Source organism: Phalangium opilio, unplaced genomic scaffold, assembly GCF_054372755.1.
Source record: "Phalangium opilio isolate 3A_F unplaced genomic scaffold, DU_Popi_V2 ptg000009l_1, whole genome shotgun sequence".
NCBI lineage: Eukaryota > Metazoa > Arthropoda > Arachnida > Opiliones > Phalangiidae > Phalangium > Phalangium opilio.
The window spans coordinates 878,192-904,918 of record NW_028324146.1 but is presented as its reverse complement, the minus strand read 5'-3'; the positions used below and the strand labels follow the sequence as shown (position 1 = coordinate 904,918).

General features: G+C 38.5%; 1 protein-coding gene across 4 annotated transcripts in view; it reads right to left on the bottom strand.

The window, feature by feature from the left end:
- The window catches only part of Vps13 (vacuolar protein sorting 13C), an 84,799-nt gene that overhangs the window by 49,988 nt on the left and 8,084 nt on the right, over positions 1-26,727 (bottom strand). For all 4 annotated transcript variants that reach the window (XM_089845125.1, XM_089845128.1, XM_089845126.1 and 1 more), the window contains exons 3-27: positions 26,639-26,725; positions 25,425-25,622; positions 23,847-24,073; positions 23,584-23,722; positions 22,785-22,921; positions 22,604-22,710; positions 21,579-21,750; positions 20,836-21,007; positions 19,920-20,088; positions 18,576-18,653; positions 18,310-18,511; positions 18,183-18,241; positions 17,583-17,735; positions 17,306-17,505; positions 16,608-16,722; positions 16,382-16,520; positions 15,714-15,854; positions 14,678-14,837; positions 12,479-12,564; positions 11,689-11,920; positions 10,587-10,978; positions 9,228-9,535; positions 4,385-4,544; positions 3,658-3,814; positions 902-1,017 (exon numbers count right to left, since the gene is read on the bottom strand). In XM_089845125.1, the coding sequence (XP_089701251.1) occupies positions 902-1,017; positions 3,658-3,814; positions 4,385-4,544; positions 9,228-9,535; positions 10,587-10,978; positions 11,689-11,920; positions 12,479-12,564; positions 14,678-14,837; positions 15,714-15,854; positions 16,382-16,520; positions 16,608-16,722; positions 17,306-17,505; positions 17,583-17,735; positions 18,183-18,241; positions 18,310-18,511; positions 18,576-18,653; positions 19,920-20,088; positions 20,836-21,007; positions 21,579-21,750; positions 22,604-22,710; positions 22,785-22,921; positions 23,584-23,722; positions 23,847-24,073; positions 25,425-25,622; positions 26,639-26,725 (4,106 nt within the window). The remainder of the gene's footprint in view (positions 1-901; positions 1,018-3,657; positions 3,815-4,384; positions 4,545-9,227; positions 9,536-10,586; positions 10,979-11,688; positions 11,921-12,478; positions 12,565-14,677; positions 14,838-15,713; positions 15,855-16,381; positions 16,521-16,607; positions 16,723-17,305; positions 17,506-17,582; positions 17,736-18,182; positions 18,242-18,309; positions 18,512-18,575; positions 18,654-19,919; positions 20,089-20,835; positions 21,008-21,578; positions 21,751-22,603; positions 22,711-22,784; positions 22,922-23,583; positions 23,723-23,846; positions 24,074-25,424; positions 25,623-26,638; positions 26,726-26,727) is intronic.

The following is a 26,727-nucleotide window of genomic DNA, read 5'->3' as shown; positions in this document are numbered from 1 at the left end:
ATCATATTCACCAAGTTTAATTTCGTTTATTTTAAAAATATAAGAAACAGGGGTGTGCGGGTACCCGACCCGATACCCGAAACATATTTTTTAGGACCCGTTAACGGGTACCTGAGTCCCAATTTTAAGCCTTTGCCAATCTGGACCCCCCGAGGGGTCCGTCTTGGGGTCCGTCATTCGAAAAAAACGTACGGATTTTTATGGATTTTTATTTAAATGGATTTGTCAATTTTTTATAAAAATCCAAAATCAAGTAGGATTTTCAAAAAAACCGTTGTGTTTTTGAATTTTTTCACGGAATTTCGTATTTTTTCTTGGGATTTTGTATTTTTTCTCGGGATTTTGTATTTTTTTTTCGGGATTTTGCATTTTTTTCGGGATTTTGTATTTTTTCGGGATTTCGTATTTTTTCGGGATTTCGTAATTTGTTTTTGGATTTCGTATCTTTTTGGGATTTCGTATTTTTTTTAGGATTTTGTATTTTTAACTGTAATTTGTATCGTCTTCCTGGATTTGTGAATTTGAAAATTTGTGATTTTTTTGTGCATTTTCACAAAATGTGGGATTTTTTTGTGGATTTTCACAAAATTTTGGATTTCTAAAAAAGTTCGAACACACTCCCGGATTTAACATGTTATTTTGGATTTCTAAAAAATTTTCGGTATTTTTTTATTTTTTTTCTGGATTTTCGGTGGATTTTTGGATTTTTTACATAATTTTATATATTTTGAAACTTTTGAAAGATCTTCGGATTTTTCAAAAAATACAAAATCCTTTTTGTATTTTCACTGGAATTTTGAATTTGTTTTTGGATTTTTCCCCGAGCGTACGGGATTTTTTGGCAATGACGGACCCCTCGGGACCCCCGCACAGCCCTGAAGTAAGAAATGATTAGCCTTACGAGGTTTGAGGATTTCATGTACAAAATGGCGCCACAACTGTCCATCACAAAGTGGAACTTCATTCTCTTAACAGAGTACGACGTATCCTTTGTCGTGGCCATACGGTCTTGTCCTTCTGAAAAGCGAAATTCAGTTACCAATAGGGACTTGGCAATTCGGGCTTAACTCCGCCCCAGCGCCATTATGGTATGTTTTTTTAAAAGAATGAAATCTATATAAGCCCCTCCTACTGGTATGTTTTTTAGCCCTAGTGGAAGGTAGCCTGACGTTGTATGATGTAGTACTGCCAAGTCCCTATAAAGCCTTGAAGGTTAGGGGATAAGGCCAAAAGTATACAGATATAAAAACAAAAAGTTCACTTCGTTGAAACTTGCTCTCGTCATATGAGAAGCCCTAACTCCTTTATCCCAGAAAAGTGTCAACCCCCCTCTGCTGCGTATGATTACCTTCCCGACCGAAGAGGGCACAGGGAACAAGCCGTGAATAGGCTAAATATAGTTGAGGATGCTAGCTCTAGTACCAAAAATTAACGTTTGGATCGCCAGTATCATGAACTACTTTTCATAAACGTATGACGTCAAGAAGCTCTTCCCTGATTGGTTAGTTCTTCTAGGCGGTTACTTAATTGAGAGGAGGGTAGTTTGCTTCTCAGATTACACGCAGTCTAAAGCTAAAGGCAGGGAATTGTTAATGAAGCGTACTTTTTGTTTATATATCTATATACTTTTGACAAAGTGCTAACTGACTGACTGATAATCAACACCCAGCCCAAACCGCTTGCCCTAGAAGCCTGAAAATTTGCAGGAACGTTACTCATAAGTAATAGACGCGTACTAAGAAAGATTTCCCCCAATCCGCCGCCATCGTAAAAAATGGCCCCCAGAAATGTGAAAAAATCTTCTCTATGCAATAAAGTCCGCGGGGTTCAACCGATTTCGCAAATATTTAGTACACTGGTTTCCTTTAACCTATAGACGGGCTGAATGGTCTTTTGGGTTCGATTTGATGCCATCTTTTTAAATGGCGGCCAGAAACTAAAAAACCCTTAATGGAATAATGTCCCCGAGATATGTAATAAAAAATGCATCCCTAGGGGCTGACGGGCAACGCCGAGTGCCTTGGCTCCTAGGGGGCAACAAAAATATTAGCCATCAGTAAAATCTACCGGAGCCTCCGAGATATCTAGGCCCGTGCGGGTCGATTTTTATGTGGGGAAATATCCAGTTTCATAGAGGAAATATTTTCACCCTATATGTGTACTAGATGGCGCTTTTATTACAGTTGCAAAGGGGGTCTTCCATAAATTGTCGATGATATTTTAGGGGCCAATTATAAAAATCCTATGAAAGAGAAAGGTTTCACCCTTAAATTAACGTAATTGTTTTAGGAGATATTTATTTTTTTATTGAATATTTTTTTAGATTGTGTGGACAACGAAATTAATTATGAGATTTTAACATTGTTGTTTTTTAGTAAAACAAAACTTCTTGAAGTTCCTAATTCACAGTTTTATCAGGGAGTAAGGAACGTTAGAGGGAGTATTAAAGTGAATAGGCGTGTTCGTTAGATTCGTGGCTAAAATCGTCTCTCTCTGGCGCTGACTCGGGGACTCAACGCGGTGTCCGCGCGCATGCGTCAAATTTAAAAACCGTCGTGCATCTGTTTTTTAACGAGGTATTTTTCTGTTCTCGCCGTTACGGCAAGCCCGGCCGCTGGCGGCTCGAGATGCGCCGCTCGGCCTCAGCCGATGATATCTAACCAAGGCTTAGTGTAGTTTTCGTGTCTAATTTTATTCTCAGAGCTATATTTATGTTGAAATTTAAAGAAAATGTTATAATATTTAGTTGAAGACTTGGTAAATGTCTCAAAAAATTTCGAAACTTGAGCTTTAAAACGTTGAATATTTTATAACGCCTACCGAACGATACCGCAAATTCGCCTTCCGGGCTTCCCGGTTATCTCGACGGCGAGTCGAACAGAGTGAGTGGGGCAGCAGTCGAAGGAAGCGGAAGCTGGCGCTGGCTGCAGAGATAATTTTTAAATTCTCTCTGCTGGCGGTAGTAAACGACGTCACTCGCGCCTGCGCGTTAGCAAAAATTGAGGAACGGAGATAAAAATTCCTACCCCCCACTTTCTTTACCATTTGCCACTGTATGACGGTTTTTTTAGCATTAGATCAACACTCCCTCTAACGTTCCTTACTCCCTGGTTTTATTATACCATAAGAGGATTTTCTTTTACTCCTTCATAACCTTTCATTTTTTTAACCTTAGCTTTTTTATCCTTTACTTCTTTGGCATGATTGTTTAATAAAGGTCTTAGGAAATTTTTGTAAAATAATTGTCTCACTATCCGCGACCTCGGCTTCACCGCTCTACGTCTATGCCTTGCCCTAATATTGTAGCAGTCGACGGGGTCACGAGGCTGAACTTAATTTTATTTTATGATACTAAAAGCGCCCCCAAGCGAGAAAACACGGCGAACTAAATTAGTTAAAAAAATATTCTCGCTTCGCGATAGGCACGGGCCTAGATATCTCGGAGGCTCCGAATCTACCCATCCTTTGTATCATTTTGATGGAAGTTCTTATTAAACGCGAGTCACGCCGCGGGTAACAATATAGTTAAATATATACTTTTGATAAGGCGGATAGATGTGGAGCCCAAACCATTACACGAAACCTCGCATAACATTGTCAACTACAACTTTGACAAAATATATCTTGGCAACTTTAATGAAAATTCAATTAACCTACCTTTCTTGTCAGTTGGAGTCGCGTGCAGGTCACTGGCAACAGTGACCATTAACTTCTCTTCCACTTCATGCACTTCAACGGGACGATCGGGTGCTTCACCCAAATTATCCGAAAGCGTTTTCATTATCATCGCGTAGTCCTCTTGACTCAGAGATACCTAATTAGATTTAAACCAATTAGAAATTGGATTTAACAAATAAATTATATAAATCAGGAAAAATCTGTAAAGTAATCGAAAACTTAGCGGCAAAGAAGCGCTTTTTAAGCTCGGTGATCAATATAATGTTTAATGCTTCAATTACGGTTATGGTCAATTCACAGGGTTCATACAACTTTTGGAAAACCAATTTCCCTGAGATCTCCAGGTTTCTCCCCATATACTTCCATGAATATTCCAGGGTTTTCCCGTATGTGGAGTATCCTATGTTAACGAAGGGGGGGCATATAGGACTATTACATAATCAAAGGACATCCCCGTATCTCTAGTAGAACCTTAGTTATGAGCCTCCAAAGTATAATGTAATGTTAATCCTATGGAGGGGGGATGTTTACGAACATTTTGCTTAATTACTCGGCCCCTGTTTGACGCAAATTTCCCTAATTTTTACTAAAAAATTTATATTTCCCTGAGTTTTCACTGAGGTTTTTGTCAACTATTTATTTCCCTATTTCCAGGTTTGTATGAACCCTGACCGTCGGAATGGTAATTTTTTTTTAATTAACTTACGTTGACGGCCGCTAGGGTGGCTTTGATGTCAATTTCGGGGCATTCGGTGCACCATCCGAATGTCAGGTTGCGTTCGATTCTGAGGACGAAACTTAGAGGCTCCAACAAAAGACATTCTCCCATCACGTTCACCAACTCATCTTCTTTCTTCAGAATAACGCTGCATGATCAAATAGACAAACATAATACACATATATTCAGTGGCGGCGCCAGGATATTCTTTGGTGTAGGCTAAAGGTTTTTCACAAATATGGGCCCCTTTTAATTATTGTTAAGGAAATTTTAGAATTCATTGTTTAAATTGTTTGTGAGTATTTATTATCGTAACTCAAAGCCGGTCTGTGCTTTTTTTGTAAGCTTCAAAACATTTTCCATAAAGCTTAGTTAAAGGGGCACACTTTATAGGTTTCGACATTGATAGACAAATACCTTAGTCTAATCGATCATGATATTCAGATTTCAAAAATGTGCGAAAGAAAAGAAACCATTTCAATCCGAAAGGGGATCCGGCTCATCCTAGCTATATTGTTAAAAACCTTTTGCATAAAAATAGCTAAATGCAATGTATGGAGTTGGTTAAGTGTTAATCTCACCCGCATTTAATTACATTCAACTACACAACAGTCCTAACTTCGTATCAAAATTAATGTTAAATCTGACACCACCCCCCATTTGTCACGGACCGTCACAAATTTCGAAACCCCCTCCCTCAATAAGAATGTGACGTAGTTTATTTACGATCCCTTAGACATGTTTATTTTTACGTGAAATTTTTCACATCCTTTTTGTCAGTAGAAACAATGGGCTTTAATAATTTCCCTTCTCAACGAAAGTGGGGCCAAAATATACTACATTAAAATTCAGGGCGTCGCTGGGCCCCTAACGGCGTTTATGGGCCCCCAAATTGAAACGAAAAGTAGGCTGTAGCCTGTGTCGCCTACCCCTGGCGCCGCCACTGCATATATTTAATTTAAAATTTAAATAAAAATTGGGGGATTTTAATAGATTTTAAAGACAAATGTAGGATTAAATCGATTTTTTAAACAAAAATTGTAGGATTCTAATTTTAATCGATTTTTTAAGGAAAGGTTGTAGGAATTTGAATTGATTTTTTAAGGAAAAGTTGTAGGAACATGAATTCATTTTTTAAGGAAAGGTTGTAGGAATTTAATCGATTTTTAAGGAAAAGTTGTAGGAGTTTAATCGACTTTTTAAGAAAAAATTGTAGGATTTTATCGATTCTTTAAGGAAAAGTTGTAGGATTTTGAATAGATTTTTTTAAGGAAACGTTGTAGGATTTTAAATCGATTTTTTTTAAGAAAAAGTTGTAGGATTTTAATCGATTCTTTAAGAAAAAGTTGTAGGATTTTAATCGATTCTTTAAGAAAAAGTTGTAGGATTTTAATCGAATTTTTAAGAAAAAGTTGTAGGAGTTTAATCGACTTTTTAAGAAAAAATTGTAGGATTTTATCGATTCTTTAAGGAAAAGTTGTAGGATTTTAATCGACTTTTTAAGAAAAAATTGTAGGGATTTAATCGATTCTTTAAGGAAAAGTTGTAGGATTTTAATCGATTCTTTAAGAAAAAGTTGTAGGATTTTAATCGATTCTTTAAGAAAAAGTTGTAGGATTTTAATCGATTCTTTGAGAAAAAGTTGTAGGATTTTAATCGATTCTTTAAGAAAAAGTTGTAGGATTTTAATCGATTCTTTAAGAAAAAGTTGTAGGATTTTAATCGATTCTTTAAGAAAAGTTGTAGGATTTTATCGAATTTTTAAGAAAAAGTTGTAGGAGTTTAATCGACTTTTTAAGAAAAAATTGTAGGATTTTATCGATTCTTTAAGGAAAAGTTGTAGGATTTTAATCGACTTTTTAAGAAAAAATTGTAGGGATTTAATCGATTCTTTAAGGAAAAGTTGTAGGATTTTAATCGATTTTTTAAGAAAAAATTGTAGGGATTTAATCGATTCTTTAAGGAAAAGTTGTAGGATTTTAATCGACTTTTTAAGAAAAAATTGTAGGGATTTAATCGATTCTTTAAGGAAAAGTTGTAGGATTTTAATCGATTTTTTAAGAAAAAATTGTAGGGATTTAATCGATTCTTTAAGGAAAAGTTGTAGGATTTTAATCGACTTTTTAAGAAAAAATTGTAGGGATTTAATCGATTCTTTAAGGAAAAGTTGTAGGATTTTAATCGACTTTTTAAGAAAAAATTGTAGGGATTTAATCGATTCTTTAAGGAAAAGTTGTAGGATTTTAATCGATTTTTTAAGAAAAAATTGTAGGGATTTAATCGATTCTTTAAGGAAAAGTTGTAGGATTTTAATCGATTTTTTAAGAAAATATGTAGGGATTTAATCGATTCTTTAAGGAAAAGTTGTAGGATTTTAATCGATTTTTTAAGAAAAAATTGTAGGGATTTAATCGATTCTTTAAGGAAAAGTTGTAGGATTTTAATCGACTTTTTAAGAAAAAATTGTAGGGATTTAATCGATTCTTTAAGGAAAAGTTGTAGGATTTTAATCGACTTTTTAAGAAAAAATTGTAGGGATTTAATCGATTCTTTAAGGAAAAGTTGTAGGATTTTAATCGACTTTTTAAGAAAAAATTGTAGGGATTTAATCGATTCTTTAAGGAAAAGTTGTAGGATTTTAATCGACTTTTTAAGAAAAAATTGTAGGGATTTAATCGATTCTTTAAGGAAAAGTTGTAGGATTTTTATCTACTTTTCAAGAAAAAGTTGTAGGGATTTAATCGATTGTTTAAGGAAAAGTTGTAGGATTTTAATCGACTTTTTAAGAAAAAATTGTAGGGATTTAATCGATTCTTTAAGGAAAAGTTGTAGGATTTTAATCGACTTTTTAAGAAAAAATTGTAGGGATTTAATCGATTCTTTAAGGAAAAGTTGTAGGATTCTAACCGACTTTTTAAGAAAAAATTGTAGGGATTTAATCGATTCTTTAAGGAAAAGTTGTAGGATTTTAATCGACTTTTTAAGAAAAAATTGTAGGGATTTAATCGATTCTTTAAGGAAAAGTTGTAGGATTTTAATCGACTTTTTAAGAAAAAATTGTAGGGATTTAATCGATTCTTTAAGGAAAAGTTGTAGGATTTTAATCGACTTTTTAAGAAAAAATTGTAGGGATTTAATCGATTCTTTAAGGAAAAGTTGTAGGATTTTAATCGATTTTTTAAGAAAAAATTGTAGGGATTTAATCGATTCTTTAAGGAAAAGTTGTAGGATTTTAATCGACTTTTTAAGAAAAAATTGTAGGGATTTAATCGATTCTTTAAGGAAAAGTTGTAGGATTTTAATCGACTTTTTAAGAAAAAATTGTAGGGATTTAATCGATTCTTTAAGGAAAAGTTGTAGGATTTTAATCGACTTTTTAAGAAAAAATTGTAGGGATTTAATCGATTCTTTAAGGAAAAGTTGTAGGATTTTAATCGATTTTTTAAGAAAAAATTGTAGGGATTTAATCGATTCTTTAAGGAAAAGTTGTAGGATTTTAATCGATTTTTTAAGAAAATATGTAGGGATTTAATCGATTCTTTAAGGAAAAGTTGTAGGATTTTAATCGATTTTTTAAGAAAAAATTGTAGGGATTTAATCGATTCTTTAAGGAAAAGTTGTAGGATTTTAATCGACTTTTTAAGAAAAAATTGTAGGGATTTAATCGATTCTTTAAGGAAAAGTTGTAGGATTTTTATCTACTTTTCAAGAAAAAGTTGTGGGGATTTAATCGATTGTTTAAGGAAAAGTTTTAGGATTTTAATCGACTTTTTAAGAAAAAATTGTAGGGATTTAATCGATTCTTTAAGGAAAAGTTGTAGGATTTTAATCGACTTTTTAAGAAAAAATTGTAGGGATTTAATCGATTCTTTAAGGAAAAGTTGTAGGATTTTAACCGACTTTTTAAGAAAAAATTGTAGGGATTTAATCGATTCTTTAAGGAAAAGTTGTAGGATTTTAATCGACTTTTTAAGAAAAAATTGTAGGGATTTAATCGATTCTTTAAGGAAAAGTTGTAGGATTTTAACCGACTTTTTAAGAAAAAATTGTAGGGATTTAATCGATTCTTTAAGGAAAAGTTGTAGGATTTTAATCGACTTAAGAAAAAATTGTAGGGATTTAATCGATTCTTTAAGGAAAAGTTGTAGGATTTTAATCGACTTTTTAAGAAAAAATTGTAGGGATTTAATCGATTCTTTAAGGAAAAGTTGTAGGATTTTTATCTACTTTTCAAGAAAAAGTTGTGGGGATTTAATCGATTGTTTAAGGAAAAGTTGTAGGATTTTAATCGACTTTTTAAGAAAAAATTGTAGGGATTTAATCGATTCTTTAAGGAAAAGTTGTAGGATTTTAATCGACTTTTTAAGAAAAAATTGTAGGGATTTAATCGATTCTTTAAGGAAAAGTTGTAGGATTTTAACCGACTTTTTAAGAAAAAATTGTAGGGATTTAATCGATTCTTTAAGGAAAAGTTGTAGGATTTTAATCGACTTAAGAAAAAATTGTAGGGATTTAATAGATTCTTTAAGGAAAAGTTGTAGGATTTTTATCTACTTTTCAAGAAAAAGTTGTAGGGATTTAATCGATTGTTTAAGGAAAAGTTGTACGATTTTAATAGACATTTTCAAGAAGCTCCGGTGGTATTTTTAATCGATTTTCAAAAAACCCCAGTGATATTTTTAATAGTTTTTTCAAGTAAATGTTGTAGGATTTTAATCGATTTATAAAGAAACTACAGTGGAATTTGCAGATTTTCCAAGAAACTTATAAGACTTAAGGGTGGGATATGAATGAAACTTACATTTAAGGATTAAAAAAAATCGGTTCTTACCGCGATAGTTTGAGATCCTCTATTTTCAAGTTGATGGTATCAAAAATGGATGGAAATCCGAGTTCGTTGCGATGTTCCTTGGTACTGAAGGCATTCTTCAGGGTCATGGTACCCAGATCAGCGATCAGGGCATTAAGGGACTTGGAGCTTTGAGGAACGACGATAACGGGGGCCATGAGACACAGGGAAAGACCAACCCTCGTCGCCTTCTCGTAAGCTTCTTCTAAGCCTTGTTTGGCCACTTGGGCAGCAGCCGCGCTAGCCGCCGCCATCTTGTCCTTGGCTACTTGAAATTGGTCAAGGAAACCCTACAAACAATAGAAATAATAAAGGGTCATAATTCAGTTTTGGTGTTCCTGAGATCCAGGGTTCATACAACTTTTGGAAAACAAATTTCCCTAAGATTTCCTGGTTTTTCCCCATATACTTCCCTGAATTTTCCATATTTTCCCTTATATGGAGTATCCTATGGTGCAAATGTTAACGAAGGAGGAGGGGGGGGGGGCAAATAGGCTTATAACATACTCAAAGGACACCCCCGTATCTCTAACTGAACATGAGTTATGAGCCTCCAAAGTATAGTGTAATGTAAATCCAATGGAGGGAATGTTCACGAACATTTTCCTCAATTACCTGGCCCCATTTTACTCGACCCACAAGTTGTTAGCACTGTTCGATGGGGACAAATTGCACTATAACATACTCAAAGGACATCCCCGTATCTCTAATATAACCAGAGTTATGAGCCTTCAAATATAGTGTAATGTTAATCCTATGGAGGGAATGTTCACGAACATTTTGCTTAATTACTCGGCCCCTGTTTGACGAAATCCTAAGTTTTTTTTGTATCGTTGGATGGCGGGCAAATAGGGTTATAACGTACTCAAAGGACATCCCCGTATCCCTAATTGAACCAGAGTTACGAGCCTCCAAGGATAGTGTAATGTGAATCCTATGGAGGGTATGTTCACGAACATTTTCCTCAATTAGTCGGCCCCTGTTTGTCGTAGCCCTAAGTTTTTAGTATTGTTGGATGGGGGGCAAATAGGACTATAACATACTCAAAGGACATCCCCGTATCTCTAATATAACCAGAGTTATGAGCCTCCAAGTATAGTGTAATGTTAATCCTATGGAGGGAATATTCACGAACATTTTGCTTAATTACTCGGCCACTGTTTGACGCAAATTTCCCTGATTTCCCTGAATTTTACAAAAAATTCGAAATTTCCCTGAGGTTTTTGTCAACAATTTATTTCTCTGACTGTTCCCTGAGGTTTCCTGGTTTGTATAAACCCTGGATGGCTCTTCAGTCTTTATGGATTAGTTTCTCGACCCAATTGCCATGATCTCACTTACCAAGATGGAAGCGATGTACTTGTTGAGATAGACAATCTTCATGCGTCCAACATTAAGCGAGACGCTCATATCAACAGCCTTCATATCAATGTAGCCCAGACCTTCCGTGGCGTCGTTATACATCACAAGTGCCACATTCATGACGTCACCAGAGACGGTGGACAGGATTTTGTCATAGACAGCACCAGGGGTGGGATCGCTGACGAGGACGCTCTTCAACAAGGCGTTGACGGAGATCTTCGAGTTGTCCATCAGGACATCGGCTTGGAGTCCGGCGATTTGGGCGCTGGTGATTTTGCGCCGACTGTTGCAGATGACCAAACCAATGGAAGACATTGTTGCGGACACTTTCATGTTGATGATTTCTTTCTCGGTTTTTTTGGCACGACTAACTGCAACCATCAAAAGACATTCAAGCCACATTTGACTTAAAAAACAAGGCTGCTTCTATTTAGGCCCAATTTTTGGGCTTAAATAGCCGGGGACATTACTTTGGCCCAATTTTTGGGCTTAAATAGCCGGGGACACTACTTAGGCCCAATTTTTGGGCTTAAATAGCCGGGGACACTACTTAGGCCCAATTTTTGGGCTTAAATAGCCGGGGACAATAATTAGGCCCAATTTTTGGGCTTAAATAGCCGGGGACAATAATTAGGCCCAAATTTTGGGCTTAAATAGCCGGGGACACTAATTAGGCCCAAATTTTGGGCTTAAATAGCCGGGGACAATAATTAGGCCCAAATTTTGGGCTTAAATAGCCGGGGACACTAATTAGGCCCAAATTTTGGGCTTAAATAGCCGGGGACACTAATTAGGCCCAAATTTTGGGCTTAAATAGTGTATATGGTTTGGTGAGCTATTTAAGCCCAAATTTCGGGCCTAAATAGCATATTACTTTATCAGTACTATTTTAGCCCAAAATTTGGGCCTAAATAGCATATTACTTTATCAGTACTATTTTAGCCCAAAATTTGGGCCTAATTAGCCGAAGTCTGTTTAGGCCCAAATTTTTGTCCTAATTAGTACACCTGCGGTATTGAACTACATAGGCCCAAAATTTGGTCCTATATAGCTACTTCGTAAAAGGCTTGAGTGTACTTACGAATTAGTTGAGATGGGTATTTCTTTAATGCGTTAGTGTCCATGAATGATGGTTTAGGGTTGGGTTGAACGGGTGTGGCCGAGGCCAGGTTGGAGGCCAGATAGTTGGCGAAAGCCATGACGGACAAAATGGCCTCTTGATGAAGAATTACGTCAAGGCGGGTGAAGGTCAACGACAGACATTGAAGGGTCGATTCGTAAGTCGTTGAAAAATTAGGAGCCTTTTTGTCAACCTAAACATTCAAGGAAATGTTAAAGGGTCACTGAAATAGCCGGACAATTAATCATTTTTAAATCAATTAAAAACAGGGCTGTGCGGGTAAACTTCGGGTAATAGAAAATGTTTAGCCGCAGCCGCGGGGGGGTATCCGGTCCAATTTGCAATTACCCGCCGGGTCGTGCTATATGCCCAAAATGAGCTCCCTCGGCTCCAATTCGGGTCTCTTTGTTTTTCATTGTACAGTCCAATTAAAAGCTAGATTTCAAAGCCGCCCACCCATTATCCCCCATAGTTACGTAATTCATTAAACAATTGCATTAATTAATAACTTGTTACTAATTAAGTTATTCAATTACGAAAGGCGGAAGCATTGAAACACGCGCGGTAACCCGGCATGAACTGGACCCGTCAGACTCGGCATCGGGTATTGGCAAAGGCTTAAAAAAGGGGACTCGGGTACCCGTTCGGGCCCTAAAAAATATGTTTCCAGGGGGAGATTTTCGGGTACCCGCACACCCATGGATTTAACAAATAACATACAAGGGTTTGTGCACGTAATAAATGAACTTACAGCCAAAAAGTTGACACTAAACAATTTCTCATTTGATCCTGCCGTCAAAGGGGTATGCAGGATGTAAAGCGGAGTTCCATCTGAATCTAAAATTAAATTGAAAAAATTGCCAAATTAACGACAGTTAATTAATTTGTGCAAAAGAAGTCTAACAAGAAAAATTATTTGCCAACAGTGTAACAATCCGGACATTAAGGTTCAATTCCGAAGGCCTAGGCCTGTAAAGTGTGGTTACCAGGACAGATACACAAAAATGACAAATAAAACTTAAATTATAACATTATAAATACGAATCTATGAATGACTAAAATTTTGAGTAAATTAAAGTTAAGAATTAAGCCAGTTAGTGTAAAGAAATTTAGAAACCCCAGTATCTGGGTCTTAGCCCCACTCTAGGGCCCCCAAACTGCCATGACACCAACAAACAAATGCCCTTTTTCTCTCTGCACAACTAGAAGGACGCGTGTATTTACTAATGCTAAGGGATTGTTCACACACACGGTTTCCCATGTCGCTACCGTTCCGAATTATTTCTTCATTCCCCAAAATATATTGGTCCAAAACGGATATAGCACCATCTCTAGGCAAAATAAATGGTTTTGGCGGATTTTAAAGATGGCGGCGCTAAATTTTGGCGCAATTTCAGCAGAGAGAATTTAGGCGGGGAGTGGAAGGGGTGGTTTGGAATGTAGCGCAACGTCGTCTGCTAAACGTTATCTAGGCAGGTCGATTTCCGGTATGATGCGTTTGTAACAGAGAGATTTTAGAACACGTGACCAGAAACTCGCCTACCCCAATAAGCTCAACGCGACATCTTGTTTGGGCGACATCACGTTTAATAGAGTCAAAGGGGGGGCCTTCCACTCCCCTTCTAAATTCTCTCTGGTTTTAGCGGATTTTAAAGATGGCGGCGCTAAATTTTGGCGCAATTTGAATTTCGAGACTTTTTATAACTATGAATTCAACTAAATTCACGCTTACTAAGTAGCTTTTAAAATTTACTATTTTCTAATTTACAACTTAGAAAAATGATTTTTAATACCAACTTTCGCTTTTCATCTTAAAATGCGTTGGTTCACAACTTCAGGCAGGTTGTTAAGTTTGAACGTCATATAACACGTGGTATTTGGCCCAATATCCTTACAACTTCCTGTTAGGGTAGTAGCAGCTACTAGGGGGCGTTTGGAACATTGCGAACCTTATCTTTTAGGGGGAATGAACAATCCCTTAGCGTTAGTTAATCCATGGATAAAGAATGCGCATTGCGTGAGGTTGAAATTTGTTTTCACGCTATCTCGGAATGCAGCTTATTCTGTACATACTCTGTTACAACATCGGTTGTCAGGACGCGCAATGCTATGCCTAGGTCTCTATGCAACTTAGCTTTTAGTTTCTGAGGTTCGACATAATGAGATGTTATTTAAGCAAGTAGTCCACTCCACTTAGCCTTCGGAAACCGTATCGTTACCGTTTTAAGTTCGTAAATCACCCGAAAGAGGGCGCCCATCACCTAAGTCCGAAAGCATCGTTTAAGAAACGTTATCAGATGGCGTTCTTTTCGTATTTGGATACGTGACGTTACGTTGACGATACGGTTTCGCAAGGCTTAGTGGACTACTTGCTTAAGATGAAATTTAGACTTCCAGGATATGATTCTTTAGACACAATTCGCTATGTTTTTAGCTTTTCAACTCTACTAAATTTCGCACAATATCCTATTTCCCAAAGCCCTAAGAGAACCCCAAATGTGAATATTTAGGGTCTCTAAATATCAAACACTGGACACAATCGTGAACACCAATGATAATTAAAGGGGGGGAATAAAAAAGTTCTTATGTTTAACCAAGAAGTGATATCTAGTTTATTAGGGAGAAGGTATAAATTCGCCACATTCATAATCTAGCTTTATCTCCAGTCCAAACGTAAGTCCGGAGTTAATCCCCGCCCCCTCTAAATTACAACCAGCATCTGATTGGTTCTTGAAAACTCACGTCAGCGCGACAATGCGAATGACGAAAATTACGTGGTATTTTCCGACTGAGGAGAGGCTGCGAAATAGCCCGGTGGCCTCCTTTTACGTCCCCCCCCCCTTGTATTTTGAAAGGGGGACTGGGACTATGGCGCCCGGCGAATACAAAGGCATCTTGCACCTTCTCCCTAGTAAACTAGATATCCCTTCTTGGTCATGCATGCACTTACTGGTGAATTCTAGATTCTCCATGGTGATGCCTCCCAGGAACAAGGCGACGTTCATGTCGTGTGTGCGCATGACCACTTTGGTCCCGATATCGTACAGAGCGAAACTTAACATTTTCGATTCTTCATTCAGTCCCGAGGCTCGACAAACTTCCAGCGCGATCTAGATCAGTTCAGTTCAAACGTCAAAGAGAACTACTTAAGAAAGCGATGCGATGGAATTAAAGGTTGTAGCGGATGCGCTACTGAGCCTTCACAATCACACTTAGCTAAGCTTATGTCCGGCTCCCTTTGATCTCTAATCTTAAGTTTTTTATATGAAGACTTTTTAACCTCACAATAGATTAGGTGAACACTAGGTGGCGTCTCATATTGCACCTTTGGTGAGCGCCCCCTATATTGAGCCAGGCCTATTGCTAGGGCTATATAAAGTCAGGTCAGCTGTGCTTTACAGTCAGTGTACAGTATCATCTTAGTGCAGTCTGTTAGGCAGTCTGTCTCATAAGTCATTATGATAGTATCCGGATAGAGTGGCAGTCTATCCAGGATAGTTGTTGGTGTTAGTAGGGAGTTAGTTAGCTAGTGCGGTAGGCCTTAGGCCGTATTCACCATCTAAGCTAAGACCTGTTTAGATGTAGGGTAGATTGACCTTCTACGAGGCAATCCAGTGATCAAGTCCGTAATGACTAGTTCTCGCACGTTAACTCTCTCTGTTCGTGCCATCACTTCAGTAGGCCTAAAGACGGAACTCAACTGGCTCTACTTAACCCTAGTAAGTGTTGCTTTCTATAGCTACCTCCTAAAGGCACACCCCTAGTCTGGCGCTCTCACTACCCATCCTATCAATATCATTGTAATTAGCATTATCAATTATTTTGTTATTTATTTAATCAATTATATTCTGTAACAAGTACTAACCCAAGAACCTAATAAAAGAGTTCAAATATATAGTATTATGGTTTTGAGCTCATTGTTTCACTCTGTAACCTAGCTTTGACAGCAAATCGGTTACAAGGTAAGGTATTCGTGTTCATTATACCTCGTTTATGTTGAAGGTCAGATCGAGGTCGGTCATTTGCGTGTTTTCTCTGTCAGTTGTTGTTTCGGAGTCGGTCAGAGCGCCCGCTTTCGTAACTTGCTTCAAGGCCTTGGCATTTATATTCTCTGCCAAGGCGTTCGTCTAACGAGAAACATTTTAAAAATCGGTTAATTAATAACAAGATTAATTAAGCTTATCAAATTGTTTATCAACAACCGAAACAAATAACAATAACAACAATAATAAAAATAATAATTATATTTTAAGCTTTTTAAAGGAAAAGTTCAGGTAACATAACATTATACACCATGGATAAAGAATGCGCATTGCGTGAGGTTGAAATTTGTTTTCGCGCTATAGGATAGGCAACTCCCTATCTCGAACGACGGCTTATTCTGTATATACTCTGTTACAACATCGGTTGTCAGCACGCGCAAAGCTATTTCTCTATGTAACCTAGCTTTGTACGTGCTGTCATGACAGCAAAAACTAAAGGATCTTCAGGGTTTGAAATATCCGGGAGTTTTTTAGCTCGAGTGCATTCACGGACCACTAGGCCTTAGTTTCAAATACGTGTGAAATTGCCTACAGCCTACTACACGTATCGATTGAAAACATTGGTGGCGCAATTACACTACCACAATCGAAATTTAAAATTAGACACTCACGGTAGCGGAGGCTGCCGATTCAGGGAGGGCTGGCGCGCTCTCCGGTGTGGGAATACTGGTGGCAATCTTCATCAGCTGCATCGTCTTCATATCCGAAATGCTAATCTTCAGAGATGGCAATTCACCTTTCAACTTCATCCTATCAAAAGCGCGGGCGTCAAAGTATTTCACTCTCCATTACGACGTGACCTTTGGATAAAAAGGGGAAAAGGGGGCGGGGACTTACTTGGGAATTCGCGGGTCGTCAGTGACGATGGCTTTTTGGAATTCAACATTGACATTCATGGGTTGCAGAATATGCAAGGCGTCTTGACGCTTCTCAACATCGAGCCAAGATAAACCTGAACAAACAAGACAATGACGTCACCACGCTATTAGCCTTATTCCTGATCAGCGCCACCTAGCCATAGCGGCGGCGACTTTGAGAACTACTGTAATCGGCAACGCAACTACTCCAGATGTCGCTAAAAATCTGGTGACGTCACTGAGGGAGGCACTCTCGGCCCGGGGTCTGACCAAAAATAAGCCGGCCAAGGCTCTAAAGCTTGTTGAAGTTAATTTCAGCCTCATAATTTGAATTAGAATAAGAAATAGGGACTAAATTGGGCTCCAAACTTCTTTCTCGACCATATCCAACCCTTGCCTAAAGGTAACACACTTATTTCACGGAGTTGTTGGAGCTTTTAAACTGGCTAAGCCTTGGCGTGCCCCTTTAAATAAAATAAAGCGGGCTAATTTTTGGTCAGACCCCGGGCCGAGAGTGCCCGTCAGTGACGTCACCCGATTTTTAGCGACATCATTCTGGAGTGGTGGCTAGGTGGCGCTGATCAGGAATAAGGCTAATTAATTCAAGGGGTTTCTAATACATTACCGCGTGTCTAAGCCTACTTTTTTTATAAATTATTGATGAACAATGTGACTTACCCGAGGCTGTCATTAGAATGGCCACATTTTCAATCTTGATCTCGAACTTATCGTAAGCTTCGGACATCATGGTTGATAGAATTTCATCTTCAGTGCTGCCGGCCTTGACTAAACTCCTGACGGTGACGGAATCGTCCATACTCCTGGCGAAACTGGACATTTTCAAGTTACCCAAGTTAATCATCAATTGGTGACCAATGCTGAAAAACAAAATTAATTATTAAAACTATTATTGGACAAATGGCACGATCTGGAGGCGGGAAAAAGAGGCAATTACTCGTCGTAAACGCCATTTTCAGGAACAATGATGATAGAGGGTTGAAGATCAACCAACAAGTCCAAATACTGATGTCGTTCAATGGCGAATTGGAGGCCATAAGCCGACATTTCTTTGAAGTCATCCAATTTCAAAGCAGCTGCCGCTTGGAGCCTGAAATAGTCATGAATCAGGAGAAATTCACAGTGCGTTCAATTGGGACGGGTTAGGTTAGGTTAAAGGGACTGTAAAGAGGGCATGGGCGGGTGGGTAAAAATTATTTGAAATACGTCAGAGGCACCACGTGACCGAGGAGAGGCCTGGGTGGTTCAAAGAAGCTTAGTTTGTTTCATTTCAAAAATTACCACTCCAGGGAATTGGCGCTACAATCCAGCGAAAAATAAGGACTAGATGTTTAGTCCCACTCCATGAAGAGTCTTTGTATCTTGGTGTCACGTGATTTCTGTCTGTGGCGTATTTCAAATAATTTTTACCCACCCGCCCATGCCTTCTTTGCAGTTCCCTCAAGTAGCTTTCATACCATAATGGCGCTGGGGGGGGGGAGTGGAGCTAAACCCAAATTGCGAAGTCCCCATAGTGAAAAAAAAATTGCGCACTTACTGCGATAGTGAAAGGGACTCTGGTGGTTTAAGAACTTCGACTAACTGGTTGATCGTAAGCTGCGTTAATTAAAATTAAATTAAAAATTAACATTTTCATAAAATATCACGGATCGAATAAGACTCACGGCATTATAAGCAATTTCCAGCGATTGCGACAGCACTCTTACTCTCTGGTCGCACGATTTATCCAAAGGATTAGTTTCGTAGACGACTGAGAGTAGAGAGACGTTGGAGTGACCATCCGCTTGCGAAGATATTAGCACAGGCCAGTTATTCTCATCGACCGGACATCCGAAGACCGTGAAACTCTTGAATGAACTCTCAACTCTAAGGAAGTGACGTATTAATTGGTGCCTTAATTGACAGCGAGGTCAAAAGGTTAAAATCTTACTTCATAGCTGCGGCGGATGGGCGTTGGTCCAGTTTAGCTTCCACCCTGTTAAGCTTTGCTTTCAAAACATGAGGATACCTAACAAAATATTTTGGGACAAATTAAAGGATGACCCTGCAGGTTTACAGCTAAAATTTCAATTAGTCGATTTCATAATCGATTAATCCAATTTTTTGTTTTGATAAGTAGATTTTTCAATTAAGATTCCTATTAATTTTTTTGACTTTTCGACAAAAATTCATAAAATCAGATTATCGTTTCAGGTTTCTATTGGAGTTTTGACGATTAATCGATTAAACAAAGCGTGGGTCCTCGATTTCATAATCGATTAATCCAACTTTTTGTTTTGATGATTATAGATTTTTCAATTAAGATTCATATCTAATATTCGACTTAAATTCATAAATTCAGATTTTTGTTTAAGGATTCTATCGGAGTTTTGACGATTAATCAATTAAATTTAGCAAATCGTGGGTCCCTACAAGTTTACTTTCCTCCTGAACTCCGGGGTTTAGCTCTTCAAAGGCTTACAGCTAAAATTTCATTGTCACAAACAAATGTGAACCTCATTAGTAATAATTTTGAGTTTCAGAACAGATTAGTCGATTTCATACTCGATTAATCCAATTTTTTGATAATTATATTTTTCAATTATTCGACTTTTCGACAAAAATTCATAAAATCAGATTTTCGTATAAGGTTTCGTTTGGAGTTTTGACACTTAATCGATTAAAGCAAATCGTGGGTCCCTACAAGTTCACTTTCCTCCTGAACTCCGGGGTTTAGCTTTTCAAAGGCCTAATGGGCGAAATTTATTAGCGCACTTATAAATCCCGCAAATGCCTCATGCCTTTGCCAAGCCAAAACTGGAGTTCGTAAGCAAAGTCAACCTTGCAAAGGAAATTCACTGGACCCGCGCTTTGCTTTAATCGATTAAATATTCAGTTTCTTATTAATATATTATAACCCTCCGCCATATTTAAGGAACCTACAGAGTTTCTTCTCCAGGGGTGTAAGGTAGAATAGAGGATTAACGTCACCCGTGTTACCTTTGACCTTTCCCTAAATATAACTGCAACTTAATGATAATCAATCAGTCACTCTCCACTTTTAAGATGTAATGGGACGCTCGAGCTATGGGTCCTTGACCCGTCCCAATTAAAATAAATTTATTCACTAATAGGCTTACCCTACGTCACCTCTTACTCGGTGATGGGAGGAGCCATTTAGTTGTGACAACTGACAAAAGCTTACATTTGGTTTTCAAAGACAAACAATTTCGATCTAATTATTCACTAAATTTTAACCCAATAAAAATAGCAATGCCCGATTCATTCTACTTACTTGGAAGTATCATCGATAACGGATAGGGTTAAACTGTGCAGATTAAACTGGACTTTGTTCTCGACAAACTCGTGCGGATATTCAGTTGGAGCAGCGTTCTCTTGGTAACCAATCGCCTCGTACAGTTTCGATTTTTCACCATCCGTCATGGCGTCTTCAATTTTCTTCGCTATAATTCAAATATATATAAAATTTCTTGGATTAAAGTGACAATGATTTTTCAATATATAAATAAGTAAACAATTAATGACAATTAATGGAAATTAAGATTAGATATCATTTAATCGATTAAAAGGGATTAAAAATGGTTATATGACCATATAATTGACTTCCATTTAAACGGGTCTGCAAAGCAGGCAGTGACTGTCAGGTGAAATGATATTTAAGAAAAGGTCACAGGCACGACATGACGCCAAAATCCAAAGACTCCATATCGAGTAGGACTGGACACGTTTTTCGCTAGACTGCAGCGCCAATTTCCCGAAGTGGTAGTAAAATGAACTAACTTTCAAACCACGCCTCTCATGGGTCACGTGCCTCTGACGTAATCATTTATCCCCACCCGCCTCTGCCTTCTTTGAGTCCCAACAAACCAAATTTCATATAAACCACGCCTCTCCACGATCATGTGCCTGATGTAATCATTCATCCCCACCCGCCACTGCCTTCATTGAGTTCCAAAAAACCAAATTTCTTATAAACCACGCCTCTCCTGGGTCACGTGCCTCTGACGTAATCACTCATCCCCACCCACCACTGCCTTCTTTGAGCCCAACAAACCAAATTTCTTATAAACCACGCCTCTCCTGGGTCACGTACCTCTGACGTAACCATTTATCCCCACCCTCTGCTTGCTGCCTTCTTTCGAGTCCCTTTACCGGAACCTATGTTCATTTTTGCCTATTTGTATCCTTACCTATTTCGAGTCCCTTTGATTCAGATTTGGCCTCCTGTTTGCCGCCTCCGAACCACCCACCAAACCAGCCTCCGGTGGATTTGGTTTCTTTCTTGGACAAAAAGGCCGCCTCGATTTCGGCTTGTCGTCTCGCCACGGTAATGTTGAAGACATCCAACCTCTTTTCCATTGCCTTTTCAAATAAAACGTCCAATACCATCATTTTAGAAATCCGCGTGTTGCAAAGGGCAAAGGGCAATAGTTGATTATATAAAAGAGGAGGAGCTTATAGAGAAAATGTTGCCCTCGACGTCATTTCCTACTTCATCTCGAAAGAGCCAATGAAAGCCGACCATTTCCTTAAAGCATAGCCCACTCGATCACGCTGGCTGCTCGAGCAACAAGCGTAATTGAGTGGAATATACTTAAAATGAACACTTTCTTATTACCATTAAGCCTTGGCTACACTTATTTTATAGTTTAAGTAATATAATGAATGTAAATCAGTGTTCAATATAGTATTAAAATTAATTTCCATAGATTATCTTTCTCGCTTGATAAACTATATGCCATACGAAAATTCCACGGCCAAGGCTTAGAAACAATCAAAGGGACAGGCCCCTAAATGATTTTGTAATGTTACTCCGCAATACATCTAGGTCACGTGACTTAGAGACGAAGCAACATAATAACAAGATGGCCAAGACGATATAGTTTATTTTATAAAATCAACTATTGGCAATTGGCAATCATTTCAAAATTACCTCGATTTGACTTTCGATTTCCTTGGAGACTTTTTTAGCCAGTAGTTTTTCCTTGTAGACGTCTCGATAAGTCCGGCACAATTGACGGTGATTTTGCATATTGCGCCATGACCAATTACGCCGCTTACGTCTAATATCCTCCTCCAAGATACAATTCATCGCGAACTTCCACCTGAAAAAAGGTTCGGACGAAATTTTTACATTGAAAATCCCTGACTTTTACAGCTTATCCCTGTTAATTTCGCCATCATCCCTGGGACCATTTTAAGTACGTGTCTATCAGAGCCCACTTCATCATTCACACCTGCAGCCCATATTTAACACTAGCTGTTACAATACCCGCGGCGTCGCTCGCGTGTAATAAGAACTTCCAACAAAATGATATAAAGAATGGGTAGATTTTACTGATGACTAATAATTTTGTAGCATCCTAGGAGCGAAGGCACTCGGCGTTGCCCGTCAGCCCCTAGGGATGCATATTTTATTAATTTTCACGCGGACATTATTCCATAAAGAAGGGTTTTTAAGTTTTTGGCCGCCATTTAAAAAGATGGCCACAAATCGAACCCAAAAGACCATTCAGCCCGTCTATAGTTTTAAGGAAACCTGTGTACTAAATATTTGCGAAATCGGTTGAAACGCGCGGACTTTGTTGAATAGAGAAGATTTTTTACATTTCTGGGCGCCATTTTAAAAGATGGCGGCGGATTGGAAAAATCTTTCTTAGTACGCGCCTACTACTCATGAGTAACGTTCCTGCAAATTTTCAGCCTTCTGGGGCAAGCGGTTGGGGCTGGGCGTTCGTTATCAGTCAGGACTTTGTTTTACGTAGATTTAGATTGCTCGAAGCAATCCTGGTTTGATATACCAAACAAAATCCCTGACGTATCCCTGACATTTTAGGAATAAACTTTAAATCCCGGACTTATTCCCCCATTTCCCAAATCCCTGACTAATCCAGGTTCCGCATGAAGAAAAAGATCTAGGCCTATTTTTTTAGGACAGATCGAACAGTCATTAAATACCATGATTTGGCGTGTCCATGCAAAGGCACTTCAGGTCGAAATTTCATGTAAAGAGCCGATCTGGCCATCCTGTCCATTGAATCCAGCATTTCCATCAGCCTTTGATACTAAACACCAGCAAATTATAGTTCAAGTACTCGGAACCCAAGTAGGCCAAAAAGAACCAGTTCCGTAAATTCACCTGCGATTTCGTTATGCCGAGCGCAATCTCATCCATAGCGATATTGAGATCCACTTTGGGAATACTGTAATTGGAACCGTCTAGTTCGGGCTTGGGGTTCAGTTTGAGTTGAGCCACAGAGTTGATTGGACCCAAAACTGACCAAAACCAAATACGGATCCCATTACATCAATTTGCAATTAACAGGGTTCATACAACTTTTGGAAAACAAATTTCCCTGAGATTTCCAGGTTTTCCCCCATATACTTCCCCGAGTTTCCTAGATTTTTCCCGTATATCCTATGGTGCAAATGTTTACGAAGGAAGGGGGCGGGGGGCGAATATGACTATTACATACTCAAAGGACATCCCCGTTTCTCTAATATAACCAGAGTTATGAGCCTCCAAAGTATAGTGTAATGTTAATCCTATGGAGGGAATATTCACGAACATTTTGCTTAATTACTCGGCCCCTGTTTGCCGAAATCCCAAGTTTTAAGTACTGTTGGAAAGAGGACAAATAGGGCTATAACATTATCAAAGGACATCCCCGTATCTCTACTAGAACCAGAGTTACGAGCCTCCAAAGTTGGGTGTAATGTTAATCCTATGGAGGGTATATTTATGAACAATTTGCTTAATTACTCGGCCCCTGTTTGACGCAAATTTCCCTGATTTCCCTGATTTTTACTAAAAATTCTAAATATCCCTGAATTTTCCCCGAGGTTTTTGTCAACTATTTATTTCCCTGATTTTTCCAGGCTTGTGTGAACCCTGAATGAAATAATAACGAAGGGAGGGGGCGGGGTTAATTACTGACTGTATTTCATTCCTTGAGGCTTGACCTTCGAAGTGGCCACCGCTTTTTCCAGGGCCACCTCTCGCTGCTCGGGGGACATTTTGCAAAAGAGTTGACAATCGCTGTTCAGATATATCGCTAGACCATCCAACAAAACCACCTACAAGTAAACGAATAGACATTATACCGGAACTTGAATTGGTTTGGGACGCGTGGGAGTTTGGGTCAGCTGGTAATTCAACGCGTCTACACGACTCCGCTCGCCTAGCCAAGTAATTCCTGACCTTATGAATCATTTTGGCGTCTTCTTGCAAGACGCAGGGCCTCCAATTTTCATCGGTGGTTTCGAAGGACAAATTGTGCAGAGTGATTCCCACCGAGAAGGGAATCTTGGGATTGGTGAAAGCGTCCTCGTACCGGATGTGAATCTTCATGATCTTCACTTGCAAGTTCTTGATCACCTGCGTCACCATCTTCTCCGCAAATGTGTCCACCTTTTTCTCTTCGTTACCTGACACAAAGTTAACGTAGAAAAAATATAGTTCAATTCCTTCTTGTTCCGATAAGTAGGTTCTTGTGGGACAAAATAATACGGGACAATATAGATAGGACACAAACATATTGATTGGATATTGTAGGAAAGACCTTTAGCATTAAAAGGAATGCGAATTTACAATTTCATATCATATTTTAGCACGAAAGTGGTATTATGTTACACTTTCAAGTCTCTACTTTCAAAATATCAAGTTTTTAATATAATTGAACCAAAGTTTCTATTTTTAAAATCCATTCAAAAATCACGAAAACTCAGTTTCAATATATCAATAATTTGGTCTTGTCGAGCTTGTTCGCCCGTTTTATGACATCACTATGACGCCTACCTCGCGCGTATAGGATTCCCGCGCTTTTTCCCCCTGACGTCATAGTGATGTCATGAAACGGGCGAACAAGCTCGACAAGACTAAATTATTGATATATCGAAACTGAGTTTTCGTGATTTTTCAATGGATTTTAAAAATAGAAACTTTGGTTCAATTATATTAAAAACTTGATATTTTGAAAGTAGAGACTCTAAACCTGGTGTAACATAATACCACTTTCGTGGCAATAATATGATATGAAATTGTAAATTCCCATACCCTTTAATAAATTATAATATTTAGAGTTGAGACTTCGGGGATTTTAATGATCGAGATTTCAGGTGTTTTTAAGGATTGAGATTTCGGGATTTTCACAAACATCCGCCCCATTTACGTATAAGTAAGCCAGGGTGACATAATAATAATTAATAATGCTAATTCTAGTTGCACTGCAGCATTAGAGGTCGCGCAAAACATTAATCTGGTCGGGGAGGTCATCTTGTTAACTATTAGAACAAGTCACTAACACAACAACAACTCAAGACCACGCCCCTTCAATTCCAGCACACAATGAAGTATTTAACAAGGCAAAGTATTACGTGGACAATTTACGATAAAAATACACTAGAAAAATCATATTTGAGGTTGCAAGATAGTGCTCAAAAACACAGGAATTACAAAAAACACTAGGTTTTCTGTAATAATTATGTTAATTAGCCTTAATGCTGATCAGCGCCACCTAGCCATAGCGGCGGCGACTTTGAGAAGTACTGTAATGGGCAAGCCAACCACTCCAGAATGATGTCGCTAAAAATCTGGTGACGTCACTGACGGGGGCACTCTCGGCCCGGGGTATGACCCCAAAAATGAAGTCACCAGATTTTAGTGACATTTGGAGTGGTTGGCTTGCCGATTATAGTAGTTCTAAAAGTCGCCGCTATGGGTAGGTGGCGCTGATCGGGAATAAGGCTAATTGCTAACAAATGGTGAAGTTTAGCTCACCCTTGTTGGCTTCCTTGAGTTTGGCATCTTCGATTCTTTTAAGTTCCTTCTGTTTCAACTCCTGTTTCGACTTCTCCACTTTCTCCTCGTCAAACTTGACTCCCTTGTTGGGCACGGCCACCACGTAGACGCTGTCCAGAACAGCCACCACCGGCGACGTGTACAGATTCTTCCATGGAATCTTCAACGTCAAATTTCCTAAAAAACCAAAAGAAATATTCCATAGTGTTAACAAATTAATCACGTACGTTAATTGATCAATGACATCAGGACCCCCAGCAGCCGAACTTCGAAAATATTTATAGGAATTACAGGTATTTCTTCATGAAAATATAGGACGGTTTTCCAGAATTATGACATCACTAGCTGTTACCCGCGGCGTCGCTCGCGTGTAATGAGAACTTAAATCAAAATGATATAAGGAATTGATAGATTTTACTGATTAGACTAATATTTTTGTAGCATCCTAGGAGCGAAGGCACTCGGCGTTGCCCGTCAGCCCCTAGGGATGCATTTTTACTACTTTTCACGCGGACATTATTCCATAAAGAAGGGTTTTTAAGTTTTTGGCCGCCATTTAAAAAGATGGCAACAAATCGAACCCGAAAGACCATTCAGCCCGTCTATAGGTTAAAGGAAACCAGTGTACTAAATATTTGCGAAATCGGTTGAAACGCGCGGACTTTGTTGCATAGAGAAGATTTTTTTTACATTTCTGCGCGCCATTTTTTAAGATGGCGGCGGATTGGAAAAATCTTTCTTAGTACGCGCTTACTACTTATGAGTAACGTTGCTGCAAATTTTCAGCCTTCTAGGGCAAGCGGTTTGGGCTGGGCGTTGATTTTAGAGAGAGACTTAAAGCTCGAGGTAGCTTGGGAACGATGGAAGCAAATCAATTGAATTGACTCCACTCGGTGGTTAATAAATTTTGCAGGACTTCCATCTAGCTCCTATTTAATCTGCAATACTAAGCCCCCTTTGACAGCACCTCACCACGCGTCGCTTTACGTTGAATCTATGACCTGCCGCCCTCACTTCGTGACAAGCTCCAGTTTGTAACCAGTTACAAACTTAAAGCCAACATATCTTATGAACTTATGGTTATATAAAACAATGTCTTAAAATAAAGATCATGTGTAAAAATACGAATACGAATATGTAAATGATAAATGTAGACCTATAAAAAATAACTTGCACGATATATCATTTATTACCTATGTGTCCAGAGATGACCTTTACAGGGAGATCAAACTCATCAAGGGCACTTTCCTTCACGTCCAAATTCTTCAAATTGACATCCCCT